Source organism: Metopolophium dirhodum, chromosome 8 (genome assembly GCF_019925205.1).
Source record: "Metopolophium dirhodum isolate CAU chromosome 8, ASM1992520v1, whole genome shotgun sequence".
In the NCBI taxonomy this organism is placed as follows: Eukaryota; Metazoa; Arthropoda; class Insecta; order Hemiptera; family Aphididae; genus Metopolophium; species Metopolophium dirhodum.
The window spans coordinates 28,908,107-28,928,818 of NC_083567.1; the positions used below are offsets into that span (position 1 = coordinate 28,908,107).

Here is a 20,712-nt window from a genome sequence, read left to right on the forward strand (position 1 = left end):
ACGTCTTACTACCGAACACTGCCGGATCTTAAGCTGCAAACTGTTGAAACCTGAAGATTGAACTGATGAGGGTTGGATTTGTACTAACCGATTAACCTGAAAATACATTCTTTTTTTTTGTAAAGACACATTATAATAGTAACAATTTTAAATACAGATTAGGATATAATTCAAATGCCAGGGCGTATAAATACATAAATTACAAGTGCCCCTAATTTTTTCTGGCAGCTAACCAAAATGCCCCCTCCCCCCGTGACTCACGACCGCGGTGCCTAGGCGCAGGTGCAAAAGAGTGTATAAGTCAGAGAAGGGAACAATAAAATAAAAAATAAGAAATAAACAGACATAGAGATAGAATGGAGATTTAAAATCTCTAGGGATGGCTAATAAGCTTAACCACTTTTACTACCGGACGGGTCACGATACCCGTAGCAGTTCGGAGCCGGACGACTCGGACAACCTTGTCGGAGCCTGGTAATACCTCTATCACGCGACCCATACGCCATTTCAACGGCGGAGTGTTGGCGTCTTTTATTACGACCATATCATCAACCGATATATTTGGAGCGTCACTGGTCCACCGACTGCGAATCTGGAGAGTTTGGAGGTATTCATTGCGCCACCGACGCCAAAACGCTTGAACACATTGGCTGACCAACTTCCACCGCTGTTCCAAGGTCCGAGTTGTGTTTGGAATGTCTGCTTCAGGAACGGCAAGTAACGGTCTGCCTATTAGGAAGTGCCCCGGAGTTAGACAGTCAAGTTCAGCAGGATCGGACGAAGCAGGAGTGATTGGCCGAGAATTCAAAATGGCTTCACACCTAGACAATACCGTGCCAAACTCTTCGATGGTGAAAGTGTGCTCCCCCAGAATGCGCAATAACAATGTTTTGGATGAGCGAACTGCTGCCTCCCAGAGCCCACCGAAATGAGGGGCACCTGGAGGGTTGAAATGCCACGTACAATGGACACTAGCTGTTAGTTGGTCACGACACGATGGATCATTAACAAGAGCACGAAGTAAATTGTTTGCTCCAACAAAATTTGTGCCGCAATCACTGTAAACATCGGTGGGCAGACCTCGGCGTGCCACAAACCTGTGTAACGCAGCTATAAAAGCCCCGGTGCTCAAGTCGGATACATATTCTAAATGGACAGCGCGTACTGTGAAACACACAAAAACGGCAAGATACATTTTGTACTGACGCGGCTTTCGAAGTCGGTTCTCTTTGACTGAAAATGGACCTGCATAATCTACTCCAACCCTCGCAAACGGATGGCATTCCGTCACACGTGAAGATGGTAGATCCGCCATCACTGGCTGAGGGTTTTTGGCCGTGATGCGTACGCACGTGATGCAACGGCTAATGATCGTACGGATCAATGTGCGGACTGATAGTATCCAATATTGACGACAAACCAACGATGAAACGATTTGTGGACCACTGTGACCTGTGAGGTCATGCCAATGCCGAATTAATAGAATAGAGAAGTGTGATGTCTTTGCCAGCAGTATAGGATGTTTCTGGTCATCAGACAAATCTGACCTAGATAACCGACCGCCAACGCGTACTATATTCTCATTATCGAGGAACGGACGCAGACGTGCTAATAATCGCATAGAGGCAGCACCCCCCTGCGACAACTCCTGAATCAACGTACTGAAGTGAAAACGTTGCGAAGACCGTGCAATCAGAAGCGCTGCTTGGTCGAGCTCCTTGCGGGATAAATACCCATGTTCAACCGGTTGTTTCCTACAACGCGCGACGAACCTAAGTATACGAGCAGTGGTTCGGATCGCTTGTACATAAGAAGAAAAACGCTCAAACCACTCAGATTCCTCTTCTTGTATGACCATAACCTTCGTAGATTCAATCTTAAATTCAGGCAGTTGATCAGCTGTATTAATTGGGATATACTGGTCCCATTGTTGAGGTGGCAGAGACAGGCATGGAGGACCGTTGAAATAGAGATCATGTTTAATGAAATCCGACGGAGTAAGTCCTCGTGAACCACAATCAGCAGGGTTAGTGGCTGATTCTATATAATGCCACTGACACGTGGGTACCAACGAGTGAATTTTGTAAATTCTATTTGAGACGAATATTTTAAATGACTCATGCGGACATTTTAGCCAACTTAACACCGTTGTAGAGTCTGACCAGGCATGGACATCTGTGAGGTGTAATTTTAGGCTCAGCGTGGCTGAAAGACGGGCCAACCAGCGAGCGAGCAAAAGTGCTGCACATAATTCCAATCGCGGAATGGTTGTTGATTTCACAGGTGCAATTTTCGATCGTGCTCCAAGCAACGAGACGATAGGGTTACCCGACGAATCAATTGCCCTAAGGTACACCACAGCAGCGTATCCGGTTGACGACGCATCACAAAACCCACATATTGAACACTGCATGTCTCGGCGTGTGCCTATAAATCGAGGGATGCGAACACATTGCAGATTGGATAAATCGGTAACGAAACTGCACCAGATCTCCGCGATATCTGAAGGCAGCTGTTCATCCCATGACAGCCCAGCTTTCCATACACGTTGCATTAATGTTTTTGCAAAGAATGTGACAGGTGATAAGAGTCCGAGTGGATCGAACATTCGCGCTATCAAGGACAACATACCGCGTTTCGTGCAGACGTGTCGTTCGGGTTGAAAAATATACATAAAGGCGTCATCTTGATGGGACCATTGTAAACCCAATACCTTCGTCCCTGTGCCAGTAGAATCATCGAGCGACAGTGGTTCGCACGTTCTGTCCTCGGAGGGGATCTTATCAAGTAGGACGGGCGTATTACTGGCCCATTTTTTCAACTCCATGCCAGCACAATGTAAAACTCGAATAAGACCATCTTGAAGGGAGAGGGCCTCGTCCAACGTGTCGCCGCCTGCGCAGATGTCATCCACGTATGTCTGATATAATAAAGCTTCCTTTACGAATGGAAGGTCACTACAATCCTGCTCAGCAATAGACCGCAACACCTTGATCGCGAGGTAGGGGGCACAGTTGACGCCGTAAGTCACAGTGTTGAGTTCATAAGCTTGCAACATTCGATCGGGCGATGATCTCCACAAAATATGTTGGTACCGTCGATGCGACGGAGATACAGATACCTGACGGTACATCTTGCTTATATCAGTTGTGAAGGCAAATCGGTGAACCCGATACAATAATAGGACGTCCACAACATCGCGCTGTAACTTCGATCCCGGAAGCAAGCAATCATTCAAAGAAACGCCGGAATACGATGTCGCGGAAGCATCGAACACTACTCGTATTTTCGGGTCTTTATCGGTAGGGCGATAGACGGCATGGTGTGGGATGTAGTAATCCCCATTGGACTTGGCTGGAGACATGTGTCCCAACGTCAAATACTCAGACATGAAATCACAATATAAACTTCGGAGACGAGGGTTAGTGGCTAATTTCTTCTCCAAGTGCTCGAAGCGCTTCTCAGCTACGGCGCGTGAGCCACGGAAAGTGTCAACAGAAATTGCTTGGCGGAACAAGAGCGGTACACAAAAGCGACCAGAATTATCGCGGGTACAGCCATCACGAAATATTGCTTCACACTGCCCCTCCTGCGTAAACTGTTCTGGTGCCGCGTCGGGTTCTTCGAGCGCCCAGAACTTCTCTAGCAGCGTTTCGACAGAAGTAGTAAGTGATGTATGGCAAGACACAGAAATATTGGAAGTTGAATTTGAAACCGGCCCGATGATCGTCCATCCAAATACCGTTCCGAATGCTGTCGGAAAAGCATCGCCTACAGACACACGTTTTCCATTTAGAATTTGGGCAAACAGGTCTGCGCCTAATAAAACATCGATGGTACCAGGGTTAATAAATGAGGGATCCGCTAGGGCAAGATGCTGATATTTATCTGCTATCGAACGGGATAGCGGTTGTCGTGGCATATCAGCCGTAATCGTCGGAAACACCCACGCATCAAAATTGAAGACGGGATCTGGTGAAAATCTTGGTTGTACTTGACAGCGCACTAACCCCAAAACGTTTTGTACCTGAACACCGCCGATACCGGATACAGGTAATGTCCACTTTTGCATCCGGAGTCCCAAACGATTCGTGCACTCCGAAGTAATAGCACTAATTTGTGAGGCTGAATCAATGAGCGCCCGGACCGTATGCAACACGCCAACGTTGTCAGACATGTGTATGAGAGCTGTACCGAGAATGACCGACGGTGAAGTATTTTGGCCAAGACATGACGATGTGGTGGCAACGTCTGGTTGCCCCTCATCCGATGAATTCTCTTCTTTGGACGGAGCAGCAAATCCAGCTGAATGCAGAAGCGAGTGATGCCTTCGGGAGCATTGACCGCATACATTTGAAGACTTGCACTTGGTCACCCAGTGTCCTGTACGTAGGCATCGAAAACAAATCTTATTGACTCGCGCCCAATTGTTACGATTTTCTTGCGTCCAACCCTTGAACTTTGGGCATGACGTTAGACCATGAGTACCTGTGCAACATTTGCAAGACGGTGATACCTTTGACGGGTTGCTGCTTGTAACCATAGAGGTATGCAGTGGCGGCTTCCTCGCATTATGAGATGCAGTCTTAGTAGATTTGTGAGAGTTTGATTGTTTTGATGTAGGCTCTGGTGGAATGCATTCTAATATGGCCACACGAGATTTTACAAACTTCAACAACTCTTGTACCGTAGGAAACCCGTTGGCTAGTTGGGCTTCGAATAACTTGATGCTATAGGTAGGCAAGCATCGAGCGGCTATGGAGAATAATATAAAATCGCCTAAATCTGGTAGATGCAGGGACTCGAGCAACGATACGCCTTCATCGAATACCACTAACAATTTGTTTAACTCAACTAAATTTTCTGAAGGAGCTCGTGGTGCGTTTAACAGTTTCTCGATTAGTGAGCGTGCCACCAGACGGGGTTTGTCAAATCTTTCCTCGAGAGTGGACCACGCCAGCCTGTAATTGTGGTCTGATACCGGAATGCCTCGAATAGCATCTCGAGCAGCCCCCTTGCAACACCCAACCAAGTAGTAGAACTTATCGATATCGGATAAATATGTTCGATTGTCCACCGATGTTGTGAATCGATCACGAAATGTAACCCACTCATAAATGTCGCCCTCGAACGTGGGCAGTGGTATCTCAGGTAAGCGGGTAGGTTTGATGACTTGACCACCACTAGACCTCACAGAACCTGCTTTAGTTGATTGGACGGCACCTGGGCTCACATCTATGGCAACATTGTCGGTAATCACTTGTTCGTCTGACTTTTGGACATTCTGGCCGACATCGTTTAATGACACCTGTGAACCGCCGTGTGTAGACGTTGTTATTTGGTCGGGGCAGTATTGCATAAAACGATGGGCGGTTGCTTTTGAAAACGAGACCAATTCGAACATCTCGACGCCCTCCGTGTCGGGATATTCATTGTCAAGCTCTAAATCCAACAAATAATTCAACAATGCTTCATCTTCGATGGTAAAGGACGACAACAAGTGATCGAGGGATTCAACCATTACCAATAGCTGGGGTACCACAGACGTGTCCTCCGCACTCCGAACGGCCACACTATGGACTGCACGTATTTTATTGACGTAACTCTTGCGTTTGACTTCACAACTACGTTTCAACCACTTGACCCGCGCGACTTCTTCATCACCAGCCATGACGACGGATTTTTTTTTTTTTTTTTTTTTTTTTTTTTTAATATGCAAATACAATTAAATACTAAGCGCAAAATGAAATAATTTAGCCCAAAGTAGATTCTCACGCGACCAAGGGCGCGCTTAACGCGACAAAATGATCAAAATTATTCAACAAATTAAATAAAAGGAGCGCGACAAGTAGCGCGCTTCACGCAAAAATAATAATAATAAATTATTAGACGCAAAATCAAAATATAATAAATCACAAAGCAATAAAAGCGCTTTTACGTGAAATAATAATAATTAAAATCAATAACGCAAATAAAAATAAATAGAAACGACAAGTTGCGCGCTTCACGCAAAAATAATAATAATAAATTATTAGACGCAAAATCAAAATATATTATTACGTCAACAAACGCGCGCTTAACGCTAAATAATAATAAAAATTATTAATTTGCAGAGCCAAACATAAATCAGAACACCACAATTAATGCGCCTTTCGCGAAATAATAATACAAAAGGAATTATTCGACAAATTAAATAAATAACGCGGCAAGTGACGCGCTTTACGCAAAAATAATAATAATAAATTGTCGATCACACAATTAAACAATCAATACGTTGATCACGGGTAAAACGTGTAAAAGCAAAATAATTATGCAATAACAATTACACGTAGCTTAGGACGGGCCCATAAATCCTAAACGGAACACTAAACAATATGTGGATATAACCACGCTATGCTACCAAAAATGAAGTATAAAAGTCCTTACTGCCGACCCAGAGGTCGTCGGCCGACTCAGCTACACTTAATATTTATTTTAGCCAGTTTTTTTTTGTTATTGCCCCACGCTCCTATTTAATAAGCACCGCAACGCAAGACACGGAGGGAAGTGGACACTGTGTGATTAATTTGAGACTAGATGTCAATGAATAACCACAAGTAATACGTTCTTGTGACGGGCCAGAAGCACCGCCTTACTATTCATAAGAAAATTACAATATTTTATATTTATATGCAATGGGCGCCCACTAACTAACTCTACGGGGACAATTTATAATATTGTTACAAATAATATATAATGTCATATCATCAAAATAATAAACAATGATGTTTTACAATGATAATGAATAATATTGTAATCACCGGTCTCCTCGGTATCCGCTGATTACCATCGACAGTGTTGCCACTCGGTCCTTCTCAACGGTCCACTGGTCCACACGACGATCTAACGCTGGCTACTGGGAATCCCACGATGGCCCACGAAGAACAGGTTAAACCAATAAATCATGCCGTGGTCCACGGGAGGCACCGTGAAATGCACTGTTGGAGCCGCGGAGGACGACACGACCCGCACGTTGCCGGCACACAACGCGACACAAAATCGACGGCTACAAAACAAACGCGATCACGAGACAACAAGTCGTTTTAGCGTGCATTTGGTGCGTACAATTAGTACAATGTACCACAGGTGATCGGCGTAAAACTGTACCCGGACGGATAGACCAAAAGGGGAAAAAACACGCAAAACCGCCACGGCCGATACGTGACTCGGCACACTCAGAACCACCGATCACGTGAAGGTAGTCTGTCGCGCGAAACCCGGACGTGACACAAGAGCCGGGGTTGCCGCAGCAAAAGTTGCGACGAACGGACGACAACGCACTGACGCGGCGGTGACGGGTTCGCGGTGAGACGGCAGACGGCGATACAGATGGAACAGGCGGGGCGGGGTATCGAATCTTCTCGATGTGGAGTCGACCGTAATTACCGATGACAATTTATTGTTGTCGATAACGATATGGCGGCCAAATTACGGTATTGGGTATTTCCACAGATATCCGACAAGTACCTATAATTACAAATTCCAAAAATCATAATTTGGGTACATTCATAATTCAAGGAATTGGTGGGATAAGAACCGTAACAGTTCGAGCAGTTATACCTACTGCAGTAGGTTTTGTATAAGTGATTTTTTTAAATTATTCTAATATTTCCTGTTTTTGTATCGAGATAAAATATATGGTCGGTATACCTATAGGTATCCCTTCTATATACATATAATGTTATATAAACTGCACCTATTATCATACAATATATTTATTATACATTTATACATGTAGGTAGGTAATACTACTATACTAGGTATATTATATTACTTAAACGTTTTTCTAAACCTCATGGGCCTTGGCTTCCCTCCAGAGTTATAAGCGGTTACAGCTTACGCCTACCCGGCCTACCTACTGCCAGCCGTATAATATATTATTTTAAATTGCCATATATATTATGAGGATACTTTGTAAAAGACAAACAAATTTAAAAAATAGAATTAGTAAATAGTAGGTTATATTATTTTCGGTTCTGTCACGTTCATTGTCGTGTGCAACGAGAGGTGTCAGGTGCGCCTGGACATTTTTCGATATTTTGTGATTAGCGCCGTTAATGTTGGTCAGGGGGGGGGGGGGGGGGCACTTGTTAATAAATAAAATGTAATTTTTTCTAAAATATGTAATAAATTGTTATTATTAAGATTGTTATGCATCATATAAAAAATTAAATTATTAATACCATTGATTTTATTATATTAAGTATATCTACCTACTTGACTTTTTAGGAGAGGCCGAGAGAGCGTAAATAAATAGAGGAGAGTCCAAAAGGCAAACATGCTGTAAGCTGTGGGCGCCACCTGAAATGCAGGTCAGCAGTTCTATTTGGAATATAATATAATGTCGGAGTAGAATTATTATATAATATTTATTATTTTATATTATACTTCTACGCTGCCTACTATAGTATCTTGTATCTATCAATTAAATTTTCCATGTAATAAGTATACAGATAGGTTAAATACAAGTCCTGATTAAAGGTTAGGGGGGGGGGGGCAGAACCCATCGGCCTTACCACACTGATTTTTTTAATAGATACCTACCTACATTCAAAGGAATTTTCAAAAGTGAACTTAAAAATATTTTTATTAATGTGTTACGAAAAACGATTAAATGATTAATTCGCAATAAATTTATATTTGCTGATATGGTACAATTTGTAAATTATTGATAATGGGAGTTTTGAACAAAGGTTTATAATACATATAATATTATAATACGATGAGTTGCCTGTTGTTAATGGTTTTTAAATATATGTATATTAATATTTAATAACATATTTATTGTTTTACTTTTAAATGGTACTTATAACATGATTTATAACCGTAAAAAAGTGATAGTAAAAACATCTTTAAAAGTGAGGAAAAGTTATAGTTTTAAAGTTGAGAGTAGCCCACTAGACTACTAGTCATGTGTTTTGGGGCCCAGTAAATCTAATCCGGGCTTGGTTAAAAATATAGGAATACCCAAATGCTCAAGATTTCAGCACAAACTGGCATTATCATAGGTCATAAAAAGTGTGTATAGGTTCATGTTACATATTGTTATAAATTGAGAATTTAGAACCATTTAAAAGATTTAACTTTCAACCATTATTGATTGGTCAATTCAATGTGTTATTACTCATTTTTACAAATGTGATTTCAAACAATCTGGTATAAAAATCACACCAAGACGATAAGGACAATTAAATTAAACAAAATATAGTTGGTAATTCCTTTATTTATTGTTGATTCAACATTATCAATCAAGCATTTTACAAACGTCATGGAATACCTAGTTATTTATATAATATACACTTCATATTATTTTGTTTATGTATTAATATTAATAAGATCTAATTAGTAATAAATAATAAATAGTTTGCTCTTATTCAGTGGCATTGTTAATAATTTATCATAAATGTGTTTCATCTTGTTATCATAAATATTTTATTAAAAAAAAAATGGACTAGATACTTTTAAAATTCCAAATTAAAATAAAATTAGTTTACAAAGCCATGTTTAAGTCAATTCGCTTCAATATGAACACAGCCCGTGGGATAAATAATTTAATCATAAAATAAAAATTACAGAATTTGTTCAAAGCAAACAAAACAAAAACTCTTTTTCTTAATTATTGCACATTACATTATTTATATATATATAAATTAAAAAAAAAAAATTGTATCAATTAATACTGAAAATATTTCAAAGCATACAGAGATTTAAACTTTTTGGTAGTGAAGTTAATAACCTAATTTTGGTTTTGATTTTATGTACAATTTTTTTTAATTATTATAATATATTAAATTAAAAAATGATTTGTGGTCGGCATACAACAATAAATTGTACTGCAGCTTAATGGTTTTCACATGCACACAAAAAAAAAAACTAACAATAATAGTGCTTAATAACACCGTATAACAAAGTTCACATATTTAATACACCTTACATTAATAACATAAGAAAAGGTTTATATTTGGTATATCATAATATTGATAATAATAAGTAGTGATGATTTTGTTATCGACGAGGAAGTGAATTGAATTACAAAATGATATATTACAGTAGGTATAACCACATAGTATATAACAATAAAAGATCAATATTTCCTTATGAACAATAAAAAAAAACTTACATTACTTTGAAACAAATTTACAATTAAATAAATAACATTTTTAATGATTATTTATCGTGGATATTAGTTTTCCTTAAACAATTATGTAGGTAATACATTATAAATTAGACAACTATGTTGTATGTAGAAGTAATAGATATTGAATAATGGTAGTTTAAATAAGTCAAAGTTAAATTAAGGATTCACAGATCAAAAGATAATTTGGCACATTATACAATTAAATTCTAAACAAGGAATGACAATATTAAAATCTATTCCATTTATGATTTTTACTATGATGAAAGTGTTTATGTATTATATACATATATATTTTTTACATAAGTATCATTATCAACTACTTTCCTTGAAGTCGGTCTACTTCATTAGGTTTTAAAATATAAACTAAATTTGTCAGTTAGAAAAAAATAACATGTTCTGCTTAATTTATGATATTTAAGTATTTAAATGTGAGTAACTCACTAGAAACTAATTTAATAAATTACTTAAGATCAACATTAGACAGAGAAAAAACAATACTAAATATTTATAAAAATAAATGGAATATAAAATGTGAATAATTTTATGTCAAAATGTACTTCTTCAAATTCATAAATGGTGTAATACTAGTCTAATCAATAAATAATAATATATAATTATTATTTTTATTATGCAAACATTATTTTAATTATACACACAATATAGATATCAAAATAAAATAAATTAAAATAATGTTTACATAGGGGTAAATATATATGTGTAGTATATATTTATTGTTCAGAATTAATTTGCATACTTTTGATTAGGAATCGATAACATTATCAAGTGTTGAGAATAACCACAAAATAATAAGATTAGAATAATAATAATTAAAAAAAAAAACGATAAATAAAATAAACAAAAACGATTAACTACACAGCCAGGTGACAATGTCTTGGAAGTCCAGTGGCATATTTTGCAGCTTCAAGCATCGATATTCCTTTACCATGCATAAACACAAAACATTCTCATGATAAAATAGAAATAATAACAGTAATAATAATACAATTCTCGCGAAAAATGTTAATGTGTTGTATGAAAGTCAAAACAGAAATTTGTGTGCAAATTTCTTGTGATTATCAATCAGCACAGTGTAATGTGGTATAGTGTAATAAAGTGTTATATTTTATATCAACCAAAGCAGTTATATGTTTTATTTTTTTGTGATTACATTTTGTAAGAAATAATCTAAGAAATGTTAAACATAAATACCTACAATGTTTAAAAAGTATATTTTGGAAAATTTATAAGTTTATTAGCAAAATTGCAAACAAATAATAAATGACACATGCTATAAATTCATATCATAACATTTCTTGAATAAAATTGAATGTATTTAATTTATAATATTTTGTCCACCATTTCTGAGAAAATCAATTACATTTTTCTTATGGAATTATTAGAGGCATTATAGGTTATTGCTATTTCTAAGTACACAGGATTTTAATAAAGTACTACTTAACACTCCTGGAGATAATTCAATTTTAACAATTTTAACAAATTATTGAAAGAAAAAAAATAGTTTAATTATTGGTCCCATTTAAATAAAACCATTGTAAAATATTAAAATGTATTAGAAACATTTGTTTAGTACTTATACATATAAATATTTAACGGGTACTTATAAATGAATCATAATAAATCCATTAAATATTTTTCAATTAACTAAATGTAGAGTGTAAAATAGACTGAGTATTGTTTTTATTGATTTAAAATATTTTCATAGAAGGAGAACGAAGCTTTAATACCATACAAATTAGATAAATTTGTTTTTATATAAAGTCTGATAAATAATGCAAATAATTGTTTTTTTTATTCATCAATTAAAAAATGAATGAACAATTTATTTGTTTCAAACATTTCAAATTAGTTTTTTTATAATGTCATTGCGTTTCTAAAATTGAAGCATTTGATTAGAAAAGAAATTAAGCAAAAGCTAATTAGTTTGAACTCAACATTATTTCAATCACAGTTCATTGCAAAGGTCATATTTGTTAATAATATAAGTGTTACGCAATATCAGAAATTATGTACCAAACTTGCATATACAGAGCCTAATGTAAATTGATCCCTGCAATTTTCTAAAATAAAATATTGTATCCCTGCACCTGGCAACTCTATCCAAAACCAAAAGTTATTAAAATAAATAATCACAGAATTGAGAATATGAGAATATTCATAAAATTTTAAAAATTGTATACATTAATAATGTGTTGCCATTGTAGAATAAATAGCTGCATTATAACTGTACCTGTTTGAAATTGGCAATGAACTGTTTTGTTCATCAACAGATACCAATTCTACTTCATCATCAGTCTCCATTAATGCAGTACTTGAGTCATACTCCGGGTGTTGAATCATTTTAGATCTTAACAAGTAAACATACGTTTTATAACGCTTATACTAAAAAAAAAAAAAAAATTGTTAATAAAAGCACAATATATACATTTGAAATAAAGATTTGGGGTAGCTTAAAAGTGTGGAGCAGCACTTAGTGAATACAAAAAAATTGTTTTTTTTAATGATTAATTAGATGCTTGAGAGAAAAGAAAATATTTTTTTATTACCTAAGATATTAGTTTTAGAGTTCACATTTAATTTATTTAATTACAACTTTTTAACTGTTATTTAAGAGAAATTATAATTATTAATATTTTTCAATTTTTGTATTGGTAAGTAAAACAAACACTGCATTTTTATCACTGGTACAAAAAATATAAAAAAAAAAATATTAAAAAATATTTTTTATTATATAAATTAAGGCCTTTTATTAATTATCCATCAGCCACTTTTAATAGGTACTAACTATCATGCATACACTTTTTTATACACTGGGGGTATATATTTGGATAAAAATACCTATATTTTCAATGAGGCAATTTTTTTCAAAACACTCATATTGACTTTTTTTGGTTACTCAGTGATCAAAATTTGTCATAATGGTCAAGTATATATATTTTTTTAATGTCAACACTTTATTTGATTATAATGAAAAGGTAACTTAGGTTAATTATGATAAGATATATAAAATTATTTATATTGTAAGTGGTCAATAGTTTCAGTATCCATAGGCAGATGTTTTTGCTTTGTACACTCTCCACCAATTATATAAATATTAAGCTTCTTCTACGATATCGAATATCCATATAATCATAATATAATAATATCGATAATAATCGATATTGCAAACTTTTTTGTTGGAAATTTGGATATTGATAATCGTAATATATCGATAATTGAAATATATCGTACAATATTGAATACTTCAATTATTGGCCACTGGCTTTTGGGTATTCGGGTTACCGGAAATAACTGATTTTAACGCTAAAAAACTTGTATAATATATTTTAAAAACAATTTTTTCGAGTTAACGTTAATTCGGTATTTCAATATATGGATACCTAAATTTTTTTCTTGATATAGCAATTCAATATCCCACAAAACAAAATCAATATTTAAAATTATATCATTGAAGAAGCCTAATAAATATTAAATAATAAAACTTACTTCTTCCAGTAAATGTGATTCTTTTTCTTTATAAAATTGCAATGTGATGTTTTTAGTTCCACGTTCTGGAGGTTTCTTTTTGTGGATTTCAAGCTCTACTTCTAGTTGTCTCAAAGTATCTTCATGTTCACGAAGTTGTTCTCGCTGTAAAAAATACATAGGTAAAACATTTTCTAGCTGTAAAAATTAAATAGTGTAAAGAATCAAACCAAATTTAATTTTGTTGGAGCTGATGGTAATAATGGCCTTTGGAATTTTTTCTGATTTCCAACAGCACTTGGCAATCGTGGTGCAGAAAAACTAGCACATACAAAATTAATTGTATTTATCCACGAATCCAATTCCTTGGAATCACTAAAAATAATAAGCAATAGTAAATAAATAAAAATTAAAAGCTTTAAATAGGAGTTATATAAAAATGATTACCTAGTTTGAAATAAATATTCTGCTTGATCTGCAGTAACTAGTCTAAACACATGTTGTTTTTTTGTATAGTCTATAGCTTTAGTAGCTAAGCCATGATGTATGTGTATTGCATTATGAATACTATCACTAATTTGAGATTTTCGAAATCCAGAATCATCTTTATGTAAATAAAGAATTAGATCACGTAATGTGCAATAGTACATTTTCCAACTGCGTTTCCCTCTTGCAGCTATAAAATTGTAAGGGCCCAACATTACGGTTAATAAATATAAAATTATTTTTTTCTTACTTTTCTTTCCATTGGATTCCATGCAACATTTTCTCATCACATATCCTTTTTTATACTCTAAAGCTTGTGTCATGACATTCTCTTCATAGCTTCCTCCACTTTTGCCTATTTGGCCAGGGATTTTATTTCCAAGACTATCAATTGGTTGACTAGCAATTGCATTTTTCAGTTGATTTTCATCCAAGTCATCATCACTAAAACATGTTGTTATAAGTTTTATTTATAATGTTTGAATTTGAATTTCTTATATTTAAAATTGTATCTTACCTTGCCCACTCAAGAGGATTAGACTTAATTGCCATGTACAATAATTTAAGAACATCTCGTGGAAAATGTTCATTATCATTTAAACCGGCTAGGTTTTCAATAAATTCATTACATGTCATTTTACGTCCAATCATTTGACCATGTAAGTCTGTATTCAATAGCATAATGGCGCAAGTTAATGTATGTACAGCATCTAAAAATAAAATAATTTATAAGAATATTTTATCCAAACTATAGCAATTATTAATAATATTAACAAATAAAATGTACTCTGCAAATTACAAAAAAAAATAATGTCCGATAAAGTATCAAGGTTACAAATGAATAAATTAAATTGTTGACATGCCTATATAATAATAATAAAAAAATGAAACAGACTGTTTGTGTTACATCATATGCATACAGTGGTAGGGTTCTAGGATTCTGACCTCCCCCCGGGTTGCGTTTGAATATGAATAGTTAGAGTAGGTTAGAGTTAGAGTAGAGTAGAGTAGAGTTGATTTTGTTATCTTCGTAGATAAGCATTATTTTCAGTGGAGTTAAAACAACCTACCTATTTTTTCGGGGTTAAAGAGTTAACCCGGAGTATAACAACTCTTCATTTCCGAACGAAGTTGGGTAACTATTTTTTTATAGAGTTAACTAGAGTTGAGTTTTCGAACGCACCCCTGAAATGTCAAAGATATAAAAAAATCTTATTTACCACCATATTTGACACAAAGTCGATCAATAAATTGTTGGTCTTTTTTAATAGATATAAAATAAATTGCTAAATATGACAAATACGTCGATAATCATAGTTTCAGTAATTTTTTTTTGCTGATTTAGAACATTGCTAAATATCTGCCATAATTGTCGTATGGTGTATCATCATCCATCAATTATGACCACGTTCATTACAACCCAAAGAGGCTCTATAGATGAACAGGTGTAAAGGTTAAACACTTGAGTGTTCTAAATGTAGACTAAATTTGAGACTAACTAATTCTATTCTAACTTATATATAACCAATTATATAAAAACTGTTTAGCAAAAAATTATGTAAATTATTTTCTCAGGTAAAACCCTAACCAAACTAAAATCCTATGTATGCTACTGTATGCATAGGTTGTCTAAATGGCCAAATCTACCAATATGTAATTCACTTTATTTTAATTAATTAAACAGCAAATCGACGGTATTTTGTTAAGAGGGCGTATATGAAATTTTACTTTTTTTCAGGAAACAAATGAAACGGATAATTATTATTTTCGGTTTTGTGTGGTAAACGCCCTTTTAACAAGATACCGTCGAAATGTTAAAATTATAATTAAAATAGGATTTAAAAAATTAAAACTAAATATTTAAATAATAATAGGTACTTATTATAAGTTTATTAATATTACCTTGAGAGTTGAAACATAGGGGATTGCAGTCCAAAAACCGTTTTGAAAAATGAACTAATACCCTTTCTCTTTCTTGAGTTTCACCAGTCAAACTGAATTGTTTCAAAAAATGCCTTAACGCCAAATCTAATGAATTTCCTTTAAAATCAAAATATTTCAAATATTCTTCAGCGACTGCTCTACTGAACTCGTTACTGAAATTAATTTATTTTATTATTTTATTTTTCATTAAAAAAAAAAAAAACAATTATATGTTTCAATACTTTTTGCTTAAATGTCGTGATACATCACTTTTTTTGAATCCTTCCAAATAAAATAAGCGTTTTGCTAGTCTTACTGCTGAAGGTATATCTACAGCTTTAGGCGAATAATGAAAACTATGCAAACTATCAGAATCAAAATCTTCGTTTTGTGTCCAGTGCTCGTCATTATTGGTAACAGAATTAGCTAACTGAGCGGCACCTTCCATTAGTGCCAACAAATGTTGAACTTCTTCTTCATCCTAAATTAAAATGTAAATTTAAAAAAAAAGTAAATAATTACAAATATAAAATGTTATATACTTTAAAATCTTGATTTTCATTGTTACTCATGTTTTCCTTGTCATTATAATATCTGTTGTTATTTTCAGTATCTCTAACTAAATTAGTTTTTTCTGGACCTTTCACCTGTATGACAATTCGATGGTCTGTATGATTATTATCATAATATGTATACTGTCCTTCTGTAGATCGCTTTCTAATCTTTGGTTCGCTTGCTAGAATAGTTGAATCACTGTCACTTGGATCTGTCACTTCTAATTCCCGTGAGTTGATCAAGAAATCTGAATCTGCAGTGTCTTGGAAGTCAGGACTTGATATATTTGAATGACTGCTAGTTGGATGGCTGTTGCCACGATATGATCCTTTGGCTGGTCGTCGCCGGTCAGACGGTGATGACATTATTGATGAGGATATGGATGTCGGTGACGTAGGTGATATAACTTTTTGGAGGGAATTGCAAGAAGCTGATGTCTCATCAGGAACATGACCAGCATTATAAGTCCACAACACTCTTTTGTCTTCCATTTCAAGTGGTTTTATATTAGTATTTAATAAGGTGTTACAAGACGATGTAATATCTTCGTCTTCAGTGTCAATACTGGTAGTAGAAGACATTGGATATTCAGAGTTGGAACGCAAAGGATCTTCAGAACGAGAGCCACGTTTATAATTGGACATATTGGTAGGAGGAGGAGAAACTGGTGATGTATTTCCAGAATTAGGTTTTGTAATGTTTGGTCGATCATTTTCAACAGGACTACTAGGAACAGAATTTGAATTTACTTTATGGAATTTTTTGGGGCCACCATTCTTTACCAGACAATCAACTTTTCGATCTCTCTTTGGTAATAAAGATACCTAGAATTAATAATAATACGTAATACTTAATCGTGGATATAAATTAAATACAAAAAATATCTTACCTGGCTATTTTTAGACATTTTGATAACTCTTTCACCAGTCATCATAAATGCTTCATACTTAGGAGCTTCAACTTTATTTGCATTTGTTCTAGTAACCATTTCTAATGGTGGTGGATGATGTTGTGGTGGAGGTGGCGGGGAATCTATATCACGGAGTAATAACTGAGGGGAGTTTTCATCTTCAGCCAGTTTATCATGTACTTTATTTTTTATAGCAGGATCTAAAAAGTCATAAATTTATAAATTTAACAATAAATCACCTAAATAGTATATAAATATACTAACCTCTAACTAGTTTCAGATTAATGGGGTTTTGTGCTAATCTCAAACATTTCAATACTAAAACATACAGGAAATATAAATTAATGATAGAAAAAATAAATGAAAAAAAAAATAAATGTAAGCATACTATAATAATATGTACCTATGTATAAGGTAATATATTTAGACATTTAACTTAGTTGTTTTCATATTTAGAGTTCAATATTAGGATCAAACACGAGGTGATTGGTGAGTAATAAACTGTAAACTTATAAAACAATAATTTTACCTTCTTTAATTGTACATTTTCGTACATCTTCATTATTTATCTTAATGATAATATCACCAACTTCGATCTAGAAAAAAATATTAGCAGATACTATTATAAACATTAAAATAAATATAATAGGTTAGTGAGAGTAATAACAATTATCAAATATAGGTACTTGATTCCAGAATTTAGTGTTCAAATTAATAATTAATTATGTTAGGTATAAGTGGGTGTACCTAGCTGTTTATCTGTCATTTTAATCGTACAGAATTTAACTTGAACAAATCATGTCCCATTCAATTTGTAACTGGTAAGTATGGTGTAAAATAAAAATATATTATTATTACCAATAGGTATAGCAGTATAGATATAGGAACAAGCATTAGAAATATGTAAGTATATTATTCAATTATTAGCTTATATTATTATATTATTTATATATACCTACTATAAACACAAGCTTAAATGCAAAGTGATGTAGGTAGCTACTGTATTTATGCAATTTGACATTGCCATATCAGTCCATTTATTAATTTAATTACAAGGACATTTTTAAAAAGATGTCAAATATTAAACTGCATTAAATTATAATTGATAGTATTTAGAGTATGTATACAATTAACACAAATTTAGGATATTTCATTTAATAATCAATAACAATTCAGGGCCAAATCACTTTCCAGATTTAGAAATGTGTGTAGGTAGGCACAAATTTTTACAAAAAAAAATAAAAATGTGTGCAGTTTTTTCTGAATGGGTTATGCATAATGCCTACATAGTATCTATGTAAACATTGACTAGAAAAGGTAATGTTATTAGTAAAACAATAACCAATAGTTAGATAAACGACTTTGGTCACCTACACCTAGTCAGTGACGCATCAAAATATTTTAATAAATAGCTGAGGCCGAAACATACTACAGAGTACAGACTCCAAACAATTTTCAGAGCGCAGAGGAATCAGACAAATAAAAAAAAACTGGGCTCAGGCACCGTATCGGATGAGCGTGATGATAAACGAGTACGGAGTATCTACATTCTAAGCCCAGCAACCGTTGAGCTGTCGGACAAACATCGAGAGACGGGAATGGCTTCATTTAAGCAAGAGCCGGGTGAGTAACGACAGTAAGATTGAGCACAGCAATACCTTGGCGCATTCGGCGGCCGGCGTGTTCTCGATGATATCGTAGATGACCGGCGGGCAGTCGGCAACACTGAGTAACGAGAAACCCAGGCCAGAAGGCATCTCTGGCCGGGACAGGGTAACCGAAATCTCGGCGGCCATGGCGGCGGATGCTGCGAGGCAAGGGCTTGATGACACCGGCCCTGTTAGTCGCCCTACAACTACGGTGTACCAGGCCTAGCGCTGACCGGTCACTTGTCGGGCACGAGCATACACACCGGTGACCGCCTAAGTCATGTCTGACATGCGGGTGTGTGTAAGTGTGTATGTGTGTGTGGGTGGGTGGGTGCGCGCGCGAGTTCGGTCACTTCACAGGCGGCTGCGGCTGCGGATGCCGCTGTTGAGGAGGCGGCCAAGCTGACAAACGGTCGAGGAGAACATGACGAGAAACGACGGCGGCGACGACTATAATACAAATAAACGACACCACGACCAGCACGGGCACATGATACGGCCGGACACGGTATGACGGGGGGAAACGGTTTCGCTTAGTAGTGATATCCGCGACCCCGCGATGACGTCACGGTCGTCTCGTCACCCCCCACTCGAGCGCCACCGACTGCAACGGTTATCAGTGGTTATCACACAGCGGCGCACGTCCGTCCCCGCTGTACATTTGTACCATATTCGCCACAAACGTACTATGTACACCATAATATTATTATTATTAAAATCTATAATAATGATAATAATAACAGGTAATCATCTATTATTATTTATTACGTCAGCGGTAATTTATATATTGTTATAATATTGGTCGCGGATTAATAAACATTCAAACCTACGCATATCGCATATGCCTATAGGCTATAGGTATCGTACAAGGTGATCCGTTAATAGTTAAATCACGGAATATATTCAATGGCTAGTTGTGCCCAGTGTGGCAGTGTCCTACACTGCAGGTCTGCACTAGCTGCACTTTATAGATTTATCGGACGATGTTTGCGTACAATATGATTTTTACAAGATATTTTCAACAAAAAATCCATTTTTTCTCAATTCAATTGTATCATCGTGGTGATGTTTAGGTTTTATTAACGAAAAGCTATGAGAATATTATTTCTAAACGGGTTGATGTACCTATTTTTAATATTAATATATTATGATATTATTATAACGAATTATTGGACGAATACCTAGTTTAAAAAAAAAATTTTAATGGACAGATTATTACTGTTGGGCAGTCATAAAAATTAGTGTAGCATAATGCATATTATGCGCCAATAATCAATATTGATATTTGATCGCCAATAGTACAGTTCTGTTGTTTGCAGTTCGTGTTTTGGTAAATCGTGATGTATACCGTAAATCGTAATACCGTATATGTATAATATTATATAAGATTATACTACCAACTTTGGCGAACGCTTGTGTGTGTACGGATGTCGGATGTGCGATTGTTGTGCAAATGTGCAATACGCCGCAATCTCGTTTCGAATGTGGAAAATTCTCTCTCGGAAACTATATATAGGTACCCGCAGCCC

General features: G+C 35.2%; 2 protein-coding genes across 3 annotated transcripts; both read right to left on the bottom strand.

Moving 5' to 3' along the window:
- Nucleotides 1-373: 373 nt before the first annotated feature.
- LOC132951397 (uncharacterized) lies at nucleotides 374-5,671 on the bottom strand. Its single transcript, XM_061023208.1, has one exon. The coding sequence runs from the start codon at nucleotides 5,669-5,671 to the stop codon at nucleotides 374-376; it is 5,298 nt and encodes a 1,765-aa protein (XP_060879191.1).
- A 3,573-nt stretch (nucleotides 5,672-9,244) lies between these two features.
- Nucleotides 9,245-19,698, bottom strand: LOC132950511 (PH and SEC7 domain-containing protein). Of its 2 annotated transcripts, none has more exons than XM_061022011.1 (14): nucleotides 19,193-19,698; nucleotides 18,064-18,130; nucleotides 17,799-17,852; nucleotides 17,514-17,734; nucleotides 16,612-17,448; nucleotides 16,312-16,550; nucleotides 16,049-16,242; nucleotides 14,664-14,856; nucleotides 14,397-14,590; nucleotides 14,108-14,336; nucleotides 13,891-14,035; nucleotides 13,682-13,825; nucleotides 12,426-12,577; nucleotides 9,245-11,114 (listed from the first exon to the last, which is right to left on the bottom strand). In XM_061022011.1, the coding sequence occupies exons 1-14, from the start codon at nucleotides 19,328-19,330 to the stop codon at nucleotides 11,099-11,101; spliced, it is 2,823 nt and encodes a 940-aa protein (XP_060877994.1). In that variant the 5' UTR covers nucleotides 19,331-19,698; the 3' UTR covers nucleotides 9,245-11,098. The 2 variants fall into 2 exon arrangements, with proteins under 2 accessions (XP_060877994.1, XP_060877993.1); XM_061022010.1 differs by having other exon boundaries at nucleotides 9,245-12,291.
- Nucleotides 19,699-20,712: the final 1,014 nt, after the last annotated feature.

Bases quoted from the DNA above. Each gene is read 5' to 3' on its own strand.
- LOC132951397 (XM_061023208.1), bottom strand. From the start codon at position 5,671: ATGGCTGGTGATGAAGAAGTCGCGCGGGTCAAGTGGTTGAAACGTAGT.
- LOC132950511 (XM_061022010.1), bottom strand. From the start codon at position 19,330: ATGGCCGCCGAGATTTCGGTTACCCTGTCCCGGCCAGAGATGCCTTCT. The intron at 17,449-17,513 runs GTAAGATATTTT...TATTAATTCTAG, and splicing joins AAATGTCTAAAAATAGCCAG to GTATCTTTATTACCAAAGAG. The intron at 16,243-16,311 runs GTATTGAAACAT...AATTAATTTCAG, and splicing joins TCACGACATTTAAGCAAAAA to TAACGAGTTCAGTAGAGCAG.